Here is a 21773-nt window from a genome sequence, read left to right on the forward strand (position 1 = left end):
TAACACTTTTAATTTTTAGGGTTAAACACAGTTGATTTATATGGTTAAACACTGTTGATTTATAGGGTTAACACTTTTAATTTTTAGGGTTAAACACTGTTGATTTATATGGTTTAAGGCAATCAAACTAAACCATCATCATTTGGTCTGTGTGACAGATATTTGCCATGAACGACTTCCCCAAACAACTAAGAAAAATCTTACAAAGATCATATTCCATTTTTAATGTTCTTTACCAATCATGACTGAGGACTTGAGTCAAGTCTAAATATGACACATCTAAACCACATGTTCTTGATTTTTTAATGGTATTCTCTATTTATCATGTCTATTTTCTGTAATGGAGGTGGGCTTTGCTAATGCTGAATCTAAAATATTGAAGTTGTTAACATGACCTATTACTAATGACTGTTTTGCATTCACCTTTAAGAACAAATAGAAACTAAACTGTTTCACATCATGATGTCAATTGATGGAATGGTGGTCCCTTGACCTGACATTTCATTCCTGATATTTTCTAAACAAGATAATATTTTGCAAAAGACTTTACTCATATCCGGCTAAAGATGTTGGTTGGGTTTGCTTTATTACACTCTGACCTTGATTAGACTATTAAAAGAAATATTCACACTGTGTTACTAACACAAAAGCTATGTGCATACCAAACCTGTTTTCATTAATTGATAATTATAATGATTTTTCTTTCTAATTTGTAGTTTCTGATTCATTACCTTTAACATCTCTACCATCCGACATAGAGCTAGCACCGCAGTCTTGGTGAGAGGTTTGTTCATGTGAGCGTGGAGGTTCATGACAGACCGGATGGTGTTACGAATGTTATACGCAAATAAAAGACCCTGTAAAAATCATAACAAAATAATTACAATTATCAACTTCAACTGTTACATGGGAGTAAAAGATGTCTTAAAATGTCAGCAACAGGAAACGAAACCATAACTAGATAACCAATGAATGAACACTTTAAGAGATCTATAGCATACATTTGTTTTAGCCATAAAATTTCACTTTGAAAATGTGACGGATTTCAAGTAAACTTGCAATGTTTGAACTGTAACATTCTAGTCCACAAAAATACTTAAAGAGAGTTACTTGATACGTTCCTGTTATTGTTTCAAAAGATCTGAGACTGAACCAGAATTAATGTAATTAAAACTAAAACACTTTAAGGAAGATGGAGAAATGACAATACCAATTATTAATAACAATGGTTCATTGTGTGCTGTATTAGTTCATTTTTTTAAACATGAACAATTAGGAATTTGATATCTAATCAAAACTAGAAATTACCGTTCTAACTAAAATACTATCTAACTAGAAGATAACCAGAAAGTCTGTTGGCTCTGTGATTCCTTGCCGTACAATGTACTCAAACTTCAGAATAACCATCTGACTAACATATAGCAAGTGAGTTATTTGTCCAAAAATTAAGTGAGAACTAGAAAAGATCAGAGATTTCCAGCTTTTATTTGTAGTTCTTCCTTGTGAGTATTCAATCATTTCATTCACTGGTAAAGATTTACAGTATAGAATTTCTATTTCAAAATGTTTCAATATCCAGAAAGAACAGCCTTCCTAGATGAAATATAGACACATCTATGTATGAATAAAAGGACATTTTCTTTTACCAATTTTGAGCCAGCAAATCAGCAACCATCCCTTTAATAATTGTTATTAATGAAAGAGAATTACATAACATTGTTTATACAATGTGAAATATTTTCACAACCTACTACTGCCAAAGCAAAAGTCATCTAGTATATAAAATCACAGAGAAAATGGCCAATTTTTAGGCCATTTCAGATAACCTATTGACATTTATGAGTGAGATCCTCAACTTACGTGTAGAAAGAGAGATCATTTATGAGTGAGATCCTCAACTTACGTGTATAAAGAGAGAACATTTATGAGTGTGATCCTCAACTTACGTGTATAAAGAGAGAACATTTATGAGTGAGATCCTCAACTTACGTGTAGAAAGAGAGATCATTTATGAGTGAGGTCCTCGACTTACGTGTATAAAGAGAGAACATTTATGAGTGTGATCCTCAACTTACGTGTATAAAGAGAGAACATTTATGAGTGAGGTCCTCAACTTACGTGTATAAAGAGAGAACATTTATGAGTGATCTCCTCAACTTACGTGTATAAAGAGAGAACATTTATGAGTGTGATCCTCAACTTACGTGTATAAAGAGAGAACATTTATAGAGTGTGATCCTCAACTTACGTGTATAAAGAGAGAACATTTATAGAGTGTGATCCTCAACTTACGTGTATAAAGAGAGAACATTTATGAGTGTGATCCTCAACTTACGTGTATAAAGAGAGAACATTTATAGAGTGTGATCCTCAACTTACGTGTATAAAGAGAGAACATTTATGAGTGAGATCCTCAACTTACGTGTATAAAGAGAGAACATTTATAGAGTGTGATCCTCAACTTACGTGTATAAAGAGAGATCATTTATGAGTGATCTCCTCAACTTACGTGTATAAAGAGAGAACATTTATGAGTGTGATCCTCAACTTACGTGTATAAAGAGAGAACATTTATGAGTGAGATCCTCAACTTACGTGTATAAAGAGAGAACATTTATGAGTGAGGTCCTCAACTTACGTGTATAAAGAGAGAACATTTATGAGTGATCTCCTCAACTTACGTGTATAAAGAGAGTACATTTATGAGTGATCTCCTCAACTTACGTGTATAAAGAGAGAACATTTATGAGTGAGATCCTCAACTTACGTGTATAAAGAGAGAACATTTATGAGTGTGATCCTCAACTTACGTGTATAAAGAGAGAACATTTATGAGTGATCTCCTCAACTTACGTGTATAAAGAGAGTACATTTATGAGTGATCTCCTCAACTTACGTGTATAAAGAGAGAACATTTATGAGTGAGATCCTCAACTTACGTGTATAAAGAGAGAACATTTATGAGTGTGATCCTCAACTTACGTGTATAAAGAGAGAACATTTATGAGTGAGGTCCTCAACTTACGTGTATAAAGAGAGAACATTTATGAGTGAGATCCTCAACTTACGTGTATAAAGAGAGAACATTTATGAGTGATCTCCTCAACTTACGTGTATAAAGAGAGAACATTTATGAGTGTGATCCTCAACTTACGTGTATAAAGAGAGATCATTTATGAGTGATCTCCTCAACTTACGTGTATAAAGAGAGAACATTTATGAGTGTGATCCTCAACTTACGTGTATAAAGAGAGAACATTTATGAGTGAGATCCTCAACTTACGTGTATAAAGAGAGAATACTTATGAGTGTGATCCTCAACTTACGTGTATAAAGAGAGTACATTTATGAGTGAGATCCTCAACTTACGTGTATAAAGAGAGAACATTTATAGAGTGTGATCCTCAACTTACGTGTATAAAGAGAGAACATTTATGAGTGTGATCCTCAACTTACGTGTATAAAGAGAGATCATTTATGAGTGATCTCCTCAACTTACGTGTATAAAGAGAGAACATTTATGAGTGTGATCCTCAACTTACGTGTATAAAGAGAGAACATTTATGAGTGAGATCCTCAACTTACGTGTATAAAGAGAGAATACTTATGAGTGTGATCCTCAACTTACGTGTATAAAGAGAGTACATTTATGAGTGAGGTCCTCAACTTACGTGTATAAAGAGAGAACATTTATGAGTGAGGTCCTCGATGACCGTATTTGCCTGAGTGAGACTAGATTCCATCCGAATCATCCAAGAACACACTTGCATATAGTAAGAATTCACATCCCTGGCAGAGAAAAGAAAAAAGATGCAACATTAATGAGTCAGAAAAATCACTAGTTAGCAAACCAAATGTTTAAATAGCTTTAATATAGAGAGTCAGGCTAGGTTGACATTTTCACAAAGAAACATTTTCTTCATAGATTAGATATGTTTCTATATTCATTCATAAAGCAGCAGGGAGAATTTTCCTCTCAGATTTATAGTTCTATAATTAAAAAAAATGTGTTAAATATTCCATCTTTTAAACCAGTGAGGAATGACAGACATTTATAGCAATAAAGACACTTCCTCAATTGTCAGCCTTTGAGAATTATTTCCCAGCAAAAAATACTAATGTTATGTTGAGAATCCGCCAGAAATAAGAAATAGGGAGTCAAATTAACAAAGTGGGTTTCTAAGCTGAGGGTGTTGTAAACTCTTTCTTTGATTGAGAGATCTAAAATGCAAATTGCAATTGGTTCTTTGCTGCTACTTTCTCACAAGTTGCCTCAGCAGGTGGAAGAAATGTAAAACAGCATCATGGCATTTCAGAACTATTGGGTGTCATTTTCTTTTCTTTTATCATTTTTTTTTTTACTTTGCTTCAATTTATACCATGGCTCAATGTATTTATAAGCACATTTTACATAGTTATAACACTTTCACAATGGTTCAATCTATTTATAAGCACATTTTACACAGTTATAACCTTTTAGAATTGTAAAGTACCTGACAAGACTTTGGCTTTTCTGTTGAAGATAGGTTGCTGTGAATGTGATAACAGCTTGCTGTGACTTTCTGTCCAGAAATTTTGATATGTGCGGAGACAGACTTCTGAGAAGAAACTGGTTGGATGACCAAACAACGTTAGCCGTTAGGGTCACCGCAGGAACCTGAATGACAGGAAATAACAGGTTATAAGCAAGCACTAATCAATGTTATTCATGAGGAAGGGATTCATTTCACAGCTCCCTGTTAATCTGAATCATTGTTCCTATGGCAAACAAAACCAATATGAGTCCTATCGAATTCAACATGGGGTACAGCAGTGACATAGGACTCCAAAGGTACTCGGATAATAGTACTTGACTAAAACACTGGGAGCCAGCAATCAATACATCAACTATAGATGAGACCAATCAATGAATAAAGATTTTATTTAAGCAATAAAAATATATACATTTTATCATTTTACTTGTTATAGTCATGCATCTGTGGAATGGAAAAGCCTCTTAAAAGGCAGATAATATCAAACATTAATTTCAAAAGAATTCTTCTAAATGTGTGTCTACTGTTTTGCTTTCTTGACTCACAGACCCCTTTGACAATATACCCACTACTCAAGATAATGAATTACACAGCAAAAGTTAAAAACCCTCAAACTGTAAATACTACATTTCAAAGAAAGTTACCTTCTTGTAAACATCCCAGAGAGCGCGGAAGACTTTCTTGTCTATGACCCTGAAGATTTGGTAGTGAAGGACGTAGAGTCCGCAGATTCCAACAAACTTGAGACGATGCTCTGTTTCGCTGGTCTCACCTGACGTAAAGCAAAACAAATAGTGAATGCAACATGACTAATCACAGTAATTAAAATGCAGGAAGTCTTTATTTTGTTTGTCAACATATATAACTGCATATTGGCTGTTACAAATGCAATACTGCTAAAACCAATCAGTGTACATGTAACTCAGCTATTCCAGTTTCAGCCAAGAAAGCTCTCAAAACACCAAACCAGTTATCATAATAATGTCTAAATATTCACAGACTCAGATGGCGAGACAATCATGTCAAATACCCACGCAGCTTAGATTAGCTGTAACTTTCAATTAAGACTTCTCAAATTTCATTAAAGTATATATAGGTTGCTATGAGTATAGCATGGCACCAAACATTATTAAAGTTGAGTGACTGAAACTATCAGATAAATTCCATGATTCTTGTTCACACATCGTACATGAGAGTTAATGAGACAAGTCCAGCTTTAATGAGGTCAAACCCCCAGTCACATATATTTTTAATAGTCTACAGATTGCATTCTTGAGTTAATAAGAAAAGGACTTCAACTGTACCTATTTTTGGTTCTGTCTGAGAGAAGATGGTTCTGATGACATGAGCAAATTCATCTGCAAAAAACTGGTTCTTGGACACGGAGAGACTTCCATCGTCAAAATTCTGTTCAACACAATTCTAAAGACAACAAAAATAAATAAAACGAAGGCAAGGAATATTATTTTTGAAGTTTCAAAGTTTTTGGGGAGTCACAGTACATATATTATATTATAATTATTATGTAACTAGGGCAATCTTCTCTGGGAACAACATGAACTATTTCTTGTTGCCCTTAAAGAATCAATTAGCATTGTTAATTAGCTGAACCAGTTAATGACAATCAAAAGTTTATCTTGATTATATAAACAAAAGAGATTAGGTTTAGTTTTATTTGCTATGCCACTCTGGTAATATTATCTGTTTATGTTTTTACATGAGGAAACATCTGTATTTTTGCAAACAAAATACAAAATGTTTTCAAATATGAATTCAAATCCATGTTACTCACATTCCTGTGCTAACCATTGTTGCGTGAGGGTGGTCAAGAACGATGCAGGTCAAGGTGAAACTTAAGAAGTTTATTTACGACGGAGTAACCGAGGCGGTTTTAAAACAACACTATCAGTTAAACAAAGATACTTACATGAAAAATCATTCCATCCAAGAGTTGTCCCTGCAGTCCCATCAGGAGTCTCTCAAATGGACGTAATTTATTCTCCTCGATTCCAAATCTGCCTGGATTGTGGTGAACGGACTTCAACATTCTATCGGTTAAAAGAACCATGGGATGACCGTTAACATGGGACTCATTTCCTATTTATTACTCATAATATTAAACCAACATTCCTAAACAATTATATCATTGAAATGAATTACAAACGAAATGCAATTAGGTGAAGACAAAATGAAGTTTTGCAACTTAATAAAATATCACAGAAGATCACCGAAGCACAATCTGTTATACAGTATGTTAACATCATGCCAGGTAAGTCAAACTAAGTTGCAAAATTCTAGAAAAATACAAACAGTTGGATGCTGCTATTATTATCAAGTTAAATCTTTCAATATTCATGACTGGTTCACAAATGAAAATATAATTCACTGAAACTTGATCTCGATTGGCGACAGCTTCATCATGTGCAGCCCCGGTATTTGGAGACTGATGTTGAGAATACAACCTAACATAGGAATTGTTCCATCATGTAATTTAGGGAGTATTACAACGTGAATATTCTCAACTTGAAAGGAGACTGATGTTGAGAATACAACCTAACATAGGAATTGTTCCATCATGTAATTTAGGGAGTATTAGAACGTGAATATTCTCAACTTGAAAGGAGACTGATGTTGAGAATACAACCTAACATAAGAATTGTTCCATCATGTAATTTAGGGAGTATTACAACATAAATATTCTCACCTTTTATACAAAGTCCAGTGTTCCTTCAGTGTGCCTTGATTGTTGATGATTTCATCCAATGTAATTAAAACTCTCAGCAAGTCCGCTAAATATTCAAACACAACCTGAAAAATGAATATTCATAGCAATTAATTGTCAATACTCATGCTAATGGACTAACACAATTTCAACACTACTCAGATTCAAATACTCCTAAACTATATTCAAAAGAGCTATACTGTGGATTATGTACTGCCTGACTCTTGTAGAGGAGGAAGTGTTATGCTTCTCCACTGCTACAAGAGTACCCATAAGAGTACCCATCTCTACCAAAAGTACCCATCTCTACCCAGAGTAGCCATCTCTACCCAGAGTAGCCATCTCTACCCAGAGTAGTCATCTCTACCAAGATTACCCATCTCTACCAAGATTACCCATCTCTACCAAGATTACCCATCTCTACCAAGATTACCCATCTCTACCAAGAGGACCCATCTCTACCAAGAGTACCCATTTCTACCAAGAGTACCCATCTCTACCCAGAGTGCCCATCTCCACCAAGAGTACCAATCTCCACCAAGAGTACCCATCTCTACCAAGGGTACCCATCTCCACCAAGAGTACCCATCTCTACCAAGAGTACCCATCTCTACCAAGAGGACCCATCACCACCAAGAGTACCCATCTCTACCAAGGGTACCCATGTCCACCAAGAGTACCCATCTCTACCAAGAGTACCCATCTCTACCAAGAGTACCAATCTCCACCAAGAGTACCCATCTCTACCAAGGGTACCCATGTCCACCAAGAGTACCCATCTCTATCAAGAGTACCCATCTCTACCAAGAGTACCCAATCTCTTCCAAGAGTACCCAACTCTACCAAGAGTACCCATCTCTACCAAGTGACGGCTTCATGTTTTCTTTGGTACTATGGGCTTCTACCTTTGTCAACTGCTTGCTTCACTACTCATTATATATTATATTATTATATATTTAAGTTATATATAAATATATAATTGTTGCACATACTCTTCTCAAAGTGAAGGTCAAAGTGAAAGAGAACAGAAGCCAATTGACTGTAAATGCCCATTATATGTACATCACATGCAATTATTATTCATCACAGGATTTTATTTACATACCTGAAAGTGAACATTGACTACGTCTATAGTTCTTGCTGCATTCCTGCAAAAACCAAATAAGACAGTAACCATATCATTAGACACAATTCAAGGGTTCACTTAATTATATATACCTTAGCAGCAGTTACTTGCACACCATGGCTTTTGTAATCCGAGACATGTGTATTACCAGCAGAGAAACAACATTGCTACTGTTACTTTTCATGAAATGTTCCAGCAGACTGTCAGTATGCATAATTTATTATTAACAGCCATTCAGAGGCAGGTATTTGGGTATCTTGTGTTTGGTCAGATTGTTTCAGTGTATAAGAACATTGGCTGACAGGCTTTTTCTTTCCTATGCATACTATATTTCAGACATTAACATAATAAATTTGTTGAGCAAAGAGTCATTCACTTAAGCACCAGAAATCAAACTAAGAATTTCATTTCTGTTACTTGAAGTTTAATACAGAAAGCTTACACATGGATAAATCATTTGTGTGAGTTACTTTTGTGAAATACTTTTATCTTCCTTTAAAATACCACGCTCTCACTGCTGTGGATCATAAACTGGAAGGTCAACATGCAGGATGACACATGCAATATTATCAAAGATGATGTTGTTCAAAAATGGCAGATATTTTGAAACTTTTCTATACAACTAAGAAAATGTAAAAGAAAATGTTATGTATATCACAATTTATTTGAATAAACCACACCTTTCTTTCTTTCATTTCTCTACGAGACCTCTACATAATATGGGTGAACATGAATAACATACTTAGCATTGTTGTAGAGTCCAGACATTTGATGGAGAACATTCTTGATGACCTCGTAACAGCGGTTGACATAACATGACAGTTCCTGCAGAGAGGAAGCAAACAGTTTCGATTAGAACTGGATTGTTTTCCTTCAGTTTTCATCTATTGTATCATATATTATAGGCATTCCTGGCAAAAAACAATGTGTTCTATGTACATGAACTACATATCTTGACTAAAAATTTCTATATCTTTTAACTTCCTTTCATGCTTGCCCCCCAAGTCTTAAAATATCTTCAAGGATCAATCATAAAGGTGGGTGTGTGTCTCTTTGCACATTAATGTACGGTAGTTTCTTTTACGTTGAGTGGAATATATTCATAACATACACTTCACAATGTTATTTGTCCTACACGAAAGCCTTCCACATGTACTAAGTATTCTAGGTTTCTTACTAACTATCAATGCTTTCAAAACTAATACTACAATAACATTTCATATAGTTTAACTCCCAAAAGAGATAAGGAATTACATTATTAGAGGAATATTGAATCAACTGTGACATGTATAATAGTTGGGGCCTTGTAAAATGTACTTTTTGAATTTCGCTTCTACTCCTTCACGGAGGGTCTCTTCTTACCTGTAGAAATGGCATCATTCTGCCCATCTGGACCTGGGCCTCTCCTTCATCCAAACCACTATCAGGTTCTGAAGGGAGAGAGATACGAGAAAAAACAGTAAACAAAGGAATAATATTTACCTCACAATCCATCATATTATGATTGTCAATGCTGATAATGTGCTGACACTGCTGTGAGTATCCAATACAAAGGCTATAAAGCATGCTAAGTGTTATGGTGATCAAAATTACAAGCCAACCTACTAAATACAATGGTCCATATTCCAAACCTGATTGATCAGACAAAATAGTTCAATGACCCTCTTCATACTATTATCTTTACTCTACTCTATCTTTAATCTGCCATCAAAACCTAACTTTGAAGTTTGGTTTTGTCCAAAAGTGCTCTCTGCTAAAGTCTGCTAGTTTTGTACAACCAACATCAGATTGTCACCGGTAGCTGTCCTAGTGTGTGACAAATAAGAAGTGTTCACCATTTGATTGCACGAGAGATCCATCTCGGGGGATGTTACAAGCAAATGTTACATCTCTCAATTCGATTACCTGTTATTCTATATAAGTACTACAACAAAAAAACTACAGAAACTAAATATGGCTGTGATCCAGGACAATTTCAAAGAACCACAAGCCTTTTCGAAAATGGAGTTCTTTGAAAATTAAATGTGCAATGCAAATCAATGGGCAATAGTAACAGACAAAGGAGTAACTTTAAATTAGGTCTAACGAGCAAATATCATGATTCCAAGGTATTTCATGTGTATGTTATAGTTACAGGTCACATCAAACGATACAGCACAACCATCTATTACAATTCTACAAGTACAAGCATCCCATCATATTAACCAAGCAACAATAAATAAAGGAGATTTGCTTTACGGTGTGTTTCCTGTGTTTTGTTAAGTGACTAGCACGACTTGCAAGGACATCTGCCAAAGATGCAAGTAACATATACTATGTCCTTCTCATATTTCATGAATCTTCATTAACCTCTCTATACATAGATAGGGAAGTTCCTTATCAGTGTGATCTACACTGTTAATAGCTTCATGTACAATAGGAAACCTATCAACTGATGATTGCAACAATGTGGGAAACGAAACTGTCGTTTATGACAGCATTTATCAAACCAGATGAAGTATGGGGAGTTAACCTGGATATGAGCTCAAATCGATATCAAGTTCTCTTACTTACACAATGCATCTGCTCTGCCCAATGCCAAAATTAATGTAAAACAAGCAATGTGACAATAAATTCAAGGTTTTTTTAAGATAAATAAGAATTAAAAGCAACCTATACCTCCTTCTCCATAGAAAGTCAGGCCTGGGAAATACTTGTTCTCAGCCTGCAAAGGAAAAGATGTGAAAGTGAAAGTCAGTAGATTAATGGGTAAAAAGTCTGAAATTTTAGCAGTTAATTAGTATCAGAGGGGAGAGTTTGGTAAACTCCTCTACATAGAATCACTTGTAACAAGATGACGGAAGATTATGGCCATTAGGCTAAAGTGCTGGTCAAAATTACTTCATCAAAGTAGCTGATGCACATAGGTAAGAAGGGAAGAGTCATTCTGAACTACCGGCTGATCCAATTTGTGAAAATAGCAAGATTTCAATAGTGAATGTACATGCAGGGGGATGGGGGGCTGGGGGTGGGGTGGGTGTTCAATGCAGGTCATAAACTGTTCCTTCTTACCTCAAACTTTAGTGTTTCCATCTCACAGCACAAAGATGCAAATACTGTCATGACTTTGTTGAAGATCTGTACACAAAAGATAAAAAGATAAATGAACAATATAATACTTTCTTAAGATGTGATTCAAATCAGTCACAAATTAAGAAACAAAATGGTAAAATCTAGAGCAACAATGCTGCAGAATCTCACTACCTCTACTGATGAGCTCATACTTTGATGCTCTGTGTATCAGATAAGACAGGTACTGCGAGGTATTGTATGCATGTAGAAGATATGTACTCTTTGGCATGTTTGCTAACAGACATGTTCATGTGCAAAGGATACGTTAGACATGTTTGCTAACAGACATGTTCTTGTACAGAGGGTAAGTTAGGCATGTTTGCTTAACAGAAAGGTTCTTGTACAGAGGATAAGTTACAAAAGAGATTACAAATAAAACAGAATCACTTAAAGTATGCTGTATTGGCCCCAAACATGCCAGATTTTCAAATATGGTCACCTTTGGTCAAAATTCTTAAACCATTTTTGTTATCACCCTGGAGGAAATTTACCTCACTGGGACATTCAAACATCTTGTGTGTTCATTTAGAATGTCTGAGAACAATTTGGTGAGTACAGACCTCCAGGAAAGTAATTTTTGAAAACTTCTAGCAATTATAGCATGCTATAATTTGGGGCTAAACATACTACCTTTAAGGACATAACTGGCAATAAGAAGCCTTAATTACCTTTATTAAAAGTCAATCCCAACAAAAATAACTTAGTTTAAAGCCCATTATTTCAAGCCATATTTCATGATTCAAGAAAGTGTAACACAACTGACTGGAAATCAGAAAATAGGTCAACTTTCTGGAAATCAGAAAAATAGGTCAAAATTTTTGGCAATTTGTTTCCTAATAATTTTGTAACAAATTTTTTTAAATAACAAATAAATTGTTTTGAATCGCTTCCTTTAGAAATGTCATCCCTTAACCCTTTATTCAAAATTTTGAATAAAAAATCATAATTCAAATGTTAAATCTACACTAGTTTAATGATTTAAAGACTGTAGAATGAAAATGTCAATGTCATTGAATATGTGCAGTAAAAAGTTGTAAATGCTCTTTATTACAGTAATAAATTGTCATATATAATTTAGAACTGATAGTAATAAATACTCACTTTATTATCAGTCTTGATCAATTCCAGTAAATTTGTCTGCTCCATTGGGAGGTACTGATGCAAGGAAGGAAAGAAAACAAAGTATGAAGAAGATTTATTGTGAGAGTTACGTTCAACCTTATTCTTCCTCTGTTCTGATGGTGGAGGTGAGAACTAACTGGAAACTGTCACCTGTCTAGAGCAGTTCTAAATCCCCCTTAGACTTTGTTAAATCACTTGGTACATACTTACAGTAGAAGTTCCCTTAATCAATGCAGAACTAATTGAACTAAACAAGCAATCTTCTCTTCCTGAAATGGTTTTCTCCTTCCAATCACATTAGTGATACCCAGCTGCTAACAGCCAGACCACACCTGACATATGACATGATTATCCTAACAGTTGCCATTCAAAATATCATGTGCAATTTAATTTTAAGTACCATGCACAAGCAGAGCTGTTCATAAGACTGTTTTGCAGTTTAAATACAGAGTAAGACTGAGTCCAATGAAAAAGTCCCACACATCTCCATAGTACTTACTCAGAAGGATATGGGGTCCTATATAAAGTCCATGCTTCTTAATTGGAGTGAGATGGGGTATAATGTAAAATCCCACTCATCTCCATAGTTCTTACTCAGAAGGAGACGGGATCCTATGTAAAGTTCCATACTTTTCCATGCTACTCACTTGGAGTGAGGTGGGGTATAATGTAAAATCTCACACATCTCAATAGTTTTTACTCAGAAGGATATGGGGTTCTATATAAAGTCCCATACTTTTCCATGCTACTTACTTGGAGTGATATGGGGTTCAAAGTAAAATCCCACACATCTCCATAGTACTTACTCAAAAGGATATGGGGTCCTATATAAAGTCCCATACTTTTCCATACTACTTACTTGGAGTGAGATGGGGTCCAAAGTAAAGTCCCACACATCTCCAATGGAATCATCGAGAGCATCTTCAATTCCTTTCAGCTGTGTTGCATACTCCTCCAAAAATTTGCCATATTTCTTGAGCTGTACCTCCCCTACAATTTCTGTTGAATATGATAAAACAAGAGCCTTCATTATAATCTGGAAAGGGAATCTAAAGTGTTTCAAATTCTGTATAGTAAGTTATCATACATCATTTGCTATCATATTATCATTATGGTTAAGTTCTCATGCAGACTGAAAGGAAGCTTACATGTAGAAATTTGTTTCATTTATTGCATTGTACATTATCACATAGCTATCAAATGGTTATGGTCCATACTGTGTGATAATCACACCATCAAATTATGGTATCATTGTCACATATCAGTTCTGTTGAAGAATACTAATGTCATCAAGAATACAGTGCCCAACCTATGTACTGAGACTGCTGTAAATATATATCAGGTACTGAGACTACTGTACACAGTACGTACCAGGAGTACTGCACTCAACATCTACTGGAAGTGCTATATGGTATCTACTGTGATCGCTGAACACACTCAGTACACATAGGTACTGAGACTACTGTACACAGTACATATCAGGAGTGCCACACTCCACATCTGTTGGAAGTGCTATATATAGTATCTACTGTGACTGATGTACACACACACAGTACACGTAGTTACTAAGACTACTGTTCACAGTATCTACCAGGAGTGCGAAACTCGACATCTACTGGAAGTGCCATAGACTACTGTACACAGTACATACCAGGAGTACTGCATTCAACATCTACTGGAAGTGCTATGTGGTATCTACTGTGATTGCTGAACACACACAGTACACGTAGGTACTGAGACTACTGTACACAGTACATATCAGGAGTGCCACACTCCACATCTGTTGGAAGTGCTATATATAGTATCTACTGTGATTGATGTACACACACACAGTACACGTAGTTACTAAGACTACTGTTCACAGTATGTACCAGGAGTGCCAAACTCGACATCTACTGGAAGTGCCATAGACTACTGTACACATTACGTACCAGGAGTACTGAACTTGACATCTACTGGAAGTGATGTATGTAGTATCTACTGTGATTGTTGTACATACACAGTACACAAAGGTACTGAGATTATTGTACACAGTACGTACCAGGAGTACTGCATTCAATATCTACTGGTAGTGCTATATGTAGTATCTACTAGTACACACATGGAACACATAGGTACTGAGACTACATACACAGTAGGTACCAGGAGTGCTGCACTTGACATCTACTGGAAGTGCTATATGTAGTATCTACTGTGATTGCTGTACACACACAGTAGCTACTATTGTACACAGTACATACCAGGAGTGCTACATTCAGTGGTTTGTTGCATACAGAGTTTAATCTGGTTATCAAGATACATTACATAGGTAATCTTGATATCATGCAATGTAATTAAGTACTCTTAACATTACAAACTGTAGGAATTAGCCTTTGCCTAAATTATCTCATAGGACTTCTAATTTCAAAATGGACCCTCCCAAATATTAAAGAAAATTAACCACAAATATTGAACATATGAATCAAGGAAAACAACTTACTCAAAATAGATTTGACCATTTTAGTCAGTTAACTCTAGCAGAGCCTCTGGTCAGTGGTTTTCAATGGCAAACCAGCCACTTTTAAAATGTGTGTGTAATTCCTTCTTAGCCAAGCAAGTAAGAGATATAAGTATCCATGTTCAATGCCATGCATATATATGGAAGTATGAATATATGTCACACACACACACACAATCTACACAGCGTTCCTTCAATGAAGGATGTGCATCAATAATATCTTAATATGAACATGTACTAAAAGCACAGGCCATTTAAACTTGTAAACCTGCACCCCCGAAACATAATGGACATTGCTTATTCTGTTATAAATGCTGTTGGAAGAGTGTATAATTCAAAGGTCCCACTAATTATAAAATTCTCACCGCCAATACGCTAGACATGCTAAAAGCATTTCTAATTTTACTTACACATTTTGCTAAAGATACTGAATAATGTCAGAGTCATACCACTTTTACAGGGGTAAATTCTATATGAGAGGAAGTAGGTTAATTACAAACATTATGGAAGTTGAGTCACAGTAATATTACAAGATCCTGTCAACATAATAAGCACACAGAAGCCATGAATACCTAGGGGATTACATGAATGCCACTAGTTGCACGCAGGTGTGTACAGCATTGAAATTCAATGTTTCTCACTATACAGCTCAATGTGCAATCTCCAGATGGACTTTCAATTACAATATGGTAACAAATATGTAACAAACAAAATGATAACCATTCCGATGGAATCAGTTGACTGTAATCTATGATTTAACAACAATAATTTGTGTATGCACTGGATTCAACTATGTTGTATTACCATATTATTTGCTACAAAGTTGCATATACCAGGAATAATTAAGTTTCAACATTTCAATATCTTCTTATTTTTGTTCATTGTCTTACAGAGAGGTTTCCCTAACAATTTCAAAGAACTGTTGGAAAGACAGTGTGTTATTTTTGTGTGTGTGCAGCAATTGACAGTCAAATTACACAAACGTCACAGCTGCCTCACTATTACCCCTGAATGATCATAACAACAGAACTTTTTCCGCCACACAATTTACTTTAAAACATGTCAACCTTTAGAGCTTATGATCATTCTTACAAAAGAGTGATTAAAACTAAAAAGCAACAAGTTAAAACTTGTGTTTGAATGCATTCTGAGACTAAAAGATACCATAGAAGTACTAGTGCTGTGTGAGTTGACATCTAAAGCATTTCATCCAATGTCAAGTTAACACCAAATTTTAAAACCATTCATGAAGAACAGTCCTATGCAAGATACAGAAGGTCAAAAGCCTCAGTGTTATTTTGTCATGTTTTATTGTACAGGAAATTTGAATGTACAACAGGCACACAAGATTTGCATATGTTTTACATACTGTAGTAGAATGCAGATGCTTGCAAGATTGGGGCCCTACAGTTACATACATTAAACTTGTATGAAGGTCAGAATTAAGTTTTTGAAGTGATAACACGTAGATATGTCTTCAGACTTTGACATCTCTTGACCTTTGACTTCCACAAACAATATTGTAGGGTCATTCTACCAGTAGTGAATCTACATAACCAGCTAGGGTAAGCATTTAAATTCATTCAAGAAACCCTCACCCCTTACCTCCCCTCACTTACCAATTATCTTGCTCAATTGTTACCATTTTATCAAGGTTCTACACTTCAACATTTAATACGCAATTGCTTTAACACCATTTGGTTCCAGAATTATTCGGGTTATATACAAACTACCCTTTCTAAATATTTTCATTCATGATTAGAAAATGTCCTGACATTTACCTATGATAATGTGGCAAAAGTTTAAATCACATAAAGGTCAGTAGCAAATCGGTGGACTTGAAGTCATGTGATTTTCAAATATTGTTCTTACTTCGATTGACCTAGATCCTATGTTGTTTATCAGACAGTTTACCTTGTTTCACCCCATTGTCAGTTTGCACTAACCAACTTACCAACTCCCTTAGTGTACCCCTGGACATTGGCCACTTTGCCCTTAAGTGCCATTCAGTTCTAAATCAAGGACAACTACTTTGCCACTACTTTTACACCCACAAGGAATAATATTTTATATTAAAATCTTTTATTCAAAACTCATTAATGCCTTCATGCCAACAAGTAATCTTGTTACAACTATAGAAAATACCCAACCAATTTGAAACCTCCCTGCACCTGCCTAAACACAAAGATGGAGGTTCAGTGGACAGTCACATTTTTCATGTAATATTATTCTGTGCACATGCAACGAACATTACATTATCAATATAGGTTCAATCTCTGCTGGGAATGTGCCTCCATCCCAGAACAGGGACTCAGTGGACAAAAACATTTTCTTGAAATTATTTTGCAGCCAGCACTAAATTATCAACATAGGCTCTATTACCGCTGCGACTGTGCCCCAACAAAATGACGGAGGCTCAGTGGAGTTTGTCCCTTTATTTAAACTTGCAGCATTTAAAGAAAAAGCAAGGATTAATTGTTTCACTGTGACTGGGCCTTCTCTTTTTCAGAAAGGTGACTTCTGACAGTTGCTCTGCAAGTTTGACTAGCCGGTCCTAGACTTTCACTAGTTTCACTTTAAAACTTTACTGGCTAAAATCAACTTCCCACTGCAGGGTTGGCTGGTTTTTACCAGGAGGTTTTTCCCACCTATAAGTGGGAAAAACTGGGAAAAACCTCAAATTATATAGAATTCCTAAAAATTCATGTGGAACTTGTGGAGGAGCATAGAAACTACAAGAAAATGGCATCTTATGGTAGGGGGTTGGGTTACATTCAAAGAACAGCCATGATCTATAACTTTGTGAGTTTACTGATTAGACTATTATAAATAATTCAAATAAATAATATATTGGATGCTCAAATCAACCAACTTTATTTTCCTATCGAGATGACTAATTCCATAATCTAGAGAATGGACAAGTATCAAACTATAGGTGCCTCCTAGGGCTATGGTTCGTCATATTATACATGTCACATTGTCTTGTTACATGCAACACCATCACAAAAACATGGAAAGTGAGCAAACATATTCACAGTGTAACTTTTACAACTGGCTCGCCAAGTAGATCTCTCAAGTAACAATGAAAACTACATAGAGTGTACGAGCTGTTAAAGCAGCATTTTGCGTCCTCGACTATGATATTTCTCAACCTCACTGACTCCACTATGCCATAACGACATACATAACTAGCTTATCTATTTATATTTTACTTCAAATGGTGGCATAAAAGTCGAAAAAATTGCAACTTTCAACTTTGTTGTTCTCCAAGATATTTTCCGTTGGGAACCCAATAAACCTCGCCCATAATATGAATATTTAAACACTACGAACGTCATTGACAGATACGTAATATAACACCACGCTTGATTTGTGTACAGTCTATATGGCAGTTGTACCAGGGAGTTGCATAACAACTCCCAACGCAAAGTCTTGAATCTATTTTTAGCAACGGCTCATAACTAAACCTGCATCTCTGATTGGTTGAATTCAAACTAGTGGGTTTGGGAACTGAATGCGATTTAATTTTGTATGTGGAATACTCGCCAATTAACGTTTTTGGCAGGGGAAAACTTGGCTAATATCTTAATTTGCTGTTTTGTGATTTGATGTATGTAAAAAACTCGATGGACATGTCAAAACAGTAGAAAACGGCGACCAAACGCAAAATGCTCATGAATAAACATACTATTCACTGATTGGTGGAATTCAAACTAGTGGATTTGGAGATATGAAAACTTTGTCGAGGACACTTTTACTCGTTATCGATATAAATCGTTAATTACTCGCTAATTAACGCTCTTGGCAGGGTGAAACTTGGATGGTATCTTAGTTTGCTGTTTTATGATTGATACATGTAAAAAAATCGATGCACATGTTAAAAAGGTGGAAAAAAGCGACCCAACGCAAAATGCTGCTTTAAATTCTTGCAAACTACAGTATGAACTATGAACATGTTTTCATGAACATAGTTTCAAAGCAGTTTCTATTGAGCCCCCTGGATTGAAGTTCACCTCAATAGACTGTTGCCTACTGTATTAATTGAATGAACTGTCTGAGCACATAATAGGCCTGAAGAATTTAGGAGGGGTGAGTGTCCCAGTGTAGACCGATAATGGTTTGGGCAATAGGCAATGCATACTGCTAAAGAGATCGTGACAGAATAACTATACATGTGCAATATGAAAAATACTTTTTCCACAAAAAGTAGAATTAGGTTGTGATAAAATAGCTCAAAATGAAGCTAAGAAACTCCCATATTCAATAACATATGCTTGTCATGAAACAATATCATGCCTACTGATGACCCTGCATATTACGGACAAGTAATAATAGTTTTCGAGACGGAGGCGGTTTTTACCGGTATTTACCAGTTTTTCCCGGTTTTTACCTGGTTTTTACCGCTTAGTGGGAAAAACAGGTTTTTCCTGGGAAAATGCCAACCCTGTCCCACTGGCTTTTTTTTTAATTTGGCACACATCACCTCCTGAAACGTTTGAGGCCTAAGCCTAATTCTAATAAGCAGAAATAGACAGAGCTCATAACAGAGCACATGGCTGCTACCTATAAAATCATTGGGTTGAATGAGTTGGGAGAAAACTGGCTGGTGTATACTTGCAATGAGGTAAACCAATTCTAAACTGATATACAATTCTTTATCTACCTACAAACCACTTACATATCAGACACTTTGTAGAGTACATGAATGTAAATCATATTATTAAGGACTGTTTGCATATTGGATACCTGTAGATGGGAAAGCCATTGCCAAGACCTTATCCAGATTACCCTATTGTTAAAAGGATTGTCTGGTGGCCCAAAGAACTTACCTTAATAAATGGTAAATATTTTTCCAAACATGTCAAAGTATAAGAACGCTAATGTTGCGTTTGACAGAGAAACAATTTTTTAATCGTTAAGGATGGACATTTCCAATATGATTTGCACAGTACAGAACGTGACATCATCTACGCTACCTGTAATGCAGATTTTGACATAACCCACGCTCCGTACAGTGCCTACAGTAATCACTTGCAAAAACTGTGTTTGTATACAGATTAATTTCTTCCTTAATTTTGGGTGAAATTCCTTATAAGGTAGATATGTTTTCAAAAACTCCTTAAGCCAACATATATGTACAGTAGTAGATCAGTGGTTTCGTGGTCTTTGTGTAACACAAGATTAGTTTGAACAGCAGACTCTTCGTTGTTTATACATGGCGCTATCCAGCTCCAACGCGAAGAATGTTTGCATGTAGGCTACTCTAACGTTTACAATCGGACAGTTCTGCGAAGCCTAAGCTTCTCGGTACTTCATTCTGCTCTGACATCGATTCCGCCAAGTTTTATCTTTCATTGTTCCGAATACTTTTCAAGTTTCCTTTTACTGTAAATTTGATCCCTGAATTTTATTTCAGCGATTTCGAAGAACAGTTTATGAACTGTGGTTTGAGTGTGAGAGTGTATTATGTGCAACGCTATACAAGTATAACAACTGGGCATGGTAGGATATACGTTCGCGACATCTAAGTATTATATAATAGGCAATCACCTGTGCGTGTACACGTGAGAGTGAATTTGCTGCGGAAATGGGAGTGCTAACTTCAAGTTGCCTGTTTTGCCTATTTGCCTGTGCTACGTCAATCACCAAATTGATGCGTTCGAACAAACGGTACTTTTGGTGAGAAACTGGTGAATTTGAAAAACAGATTTCTACAAGAAGAAAACGTTGAATGGGGACATTTTTTACATGGTTAGAAAGAGAAAAATAAGAACTACAAGGGCAATGTATCAAAATCTTCCACCAGACAATTCATTTAATTATTACAATACCTATGATATTGGGTAGCTAGAAGTCAAGTACCAAGAATAGCTAAGCCTATGTAATCCTAAGTCATACTAAATACATTGTACTCTATGTGTAATCTCTACATGCAGGAATGTCCGTAACAAGTTAAAGAATAAGCCTAAGTAACCCTTAGTAATACTAAGTATATTGTACTGTATATGTAATCCCCACATGCAGGAATGCCACCTGTCTCTGTAACAGATGACAAGATGAGAGGAATAAATTAGTAGAGCATACACTACTAAAAGTACTATGGTGTGAAGTTGTGTTTTTCTCAAGTTAAGCCTAGCCTAACTTATATAGTTATATCCAGGCTAGCCTAAGCCTAACTTGGGTCTAACGTTACAGGTAACGTTACACATAAGTAAACTTCTTTACAAGTTGAAGTAATACCACTACTAGCGATATTGCCAGTTTTGTGTTAAAGCACTAAAGTTAGGCCTAGTACTGGCTAGTGCTAACATGAACTTATGTAGCCTGGATTAGGCCCAAGTAGCCTAGATATGCATACATTATTTATTATACTGCAATGTATGCATTGACTTACTTAGGGACCCGTCGTCAAATTTGTCGAACTCCCAGCCAGCTGTATCTTCCTTGGCCATAACGCTTACACCGTCTGGTGGAAGCCAGCTACTTTGAAATCGTATTTCTAAACTTAAGTGATAATAATAATACGAATCTAGGCTACGCAATGCGTAGGCCTCTGTCGGTGTCAGACTGTAGCCTTCGACTAATGGATAGGCTGCATATATGTACAACAGAAATTGCTGTGATAGCCTATGTGCATGTTTTGTTTTTCGGACCGTGCTATCA

At 35.8% G+C, this 21773-nt stretch overlaps 1 protein-coding gene across 1 annotated transcript in view; it reads right to left on the reverse strand.

Annotated features, from left to right (window-relative positions):
* Nucleotides 1-21773, reverse strand: part of LOC139961072 (WASH complex subunit 4-like) — a 43863-nt gene extending 22090 nt beyond the window's left edge. Inside the window, exons 1-15 of the mRNA XM_071959926.1 lie at nt 21505-21773; nt 13473-13612; nt 12593-12646; nt 11432-11497; nt 11039-11084; nt 9743-9810; nt 9123-9205; nt 8360-8402; nt 7237-7340; nt 6460-6580; nt 5837-5954; nt 5177-5304; nt 4494-4657; nt 3672-3789; nt 732-857 (exon numbers count right to left, since the gene is read on the reverse strand). Coding sequence (XP_071816027.1) covers nt 732-857; nt 3672-3789; nt 4494-4657; nt 5177-5304; nt 5837-5954; nt 6460-6580; nt 7237-7340; nt 8360-8402; nt 9123-9205; nt 9743-9810; nt 11039-11084; nt 11432-11497; nt 12593-12646; nt 13473-13612; nt 21505-21562 — 1437 coding nt within the window. The 5' untranslated portion in view covers nt 21563-21773. The remainder of the gene's footprint in view (nt 1-731; nt 858-3671; nt 3790-4493; nt 4658-5176; nt 5305-5836; nt 5955-6459; nt 6581-7236; nt 7341-8359; nt 8403-9122; nt 9206-9742; nt 9811-11038; nt 11085-11431; nt 11498-12592; nt 12647-13472; nt 13613-21504) is intronic.

This window comes from Apostichopus japonicus, chromosome 20, assembly GCF_037975245.1.
Source record: "Apostichopus japonicus isolate 1M-3 chromosome 20, ASM3797524v1, whole genome shotgun sequence".
Taxonomy (NCBI): domain Eukaryota; kingdom Metazoa; phylum Echinodermata; class Holothuroidea; order Aspidochirotida; family Stichopodidae; genus Apostichopus; species Apostichopus japonicus.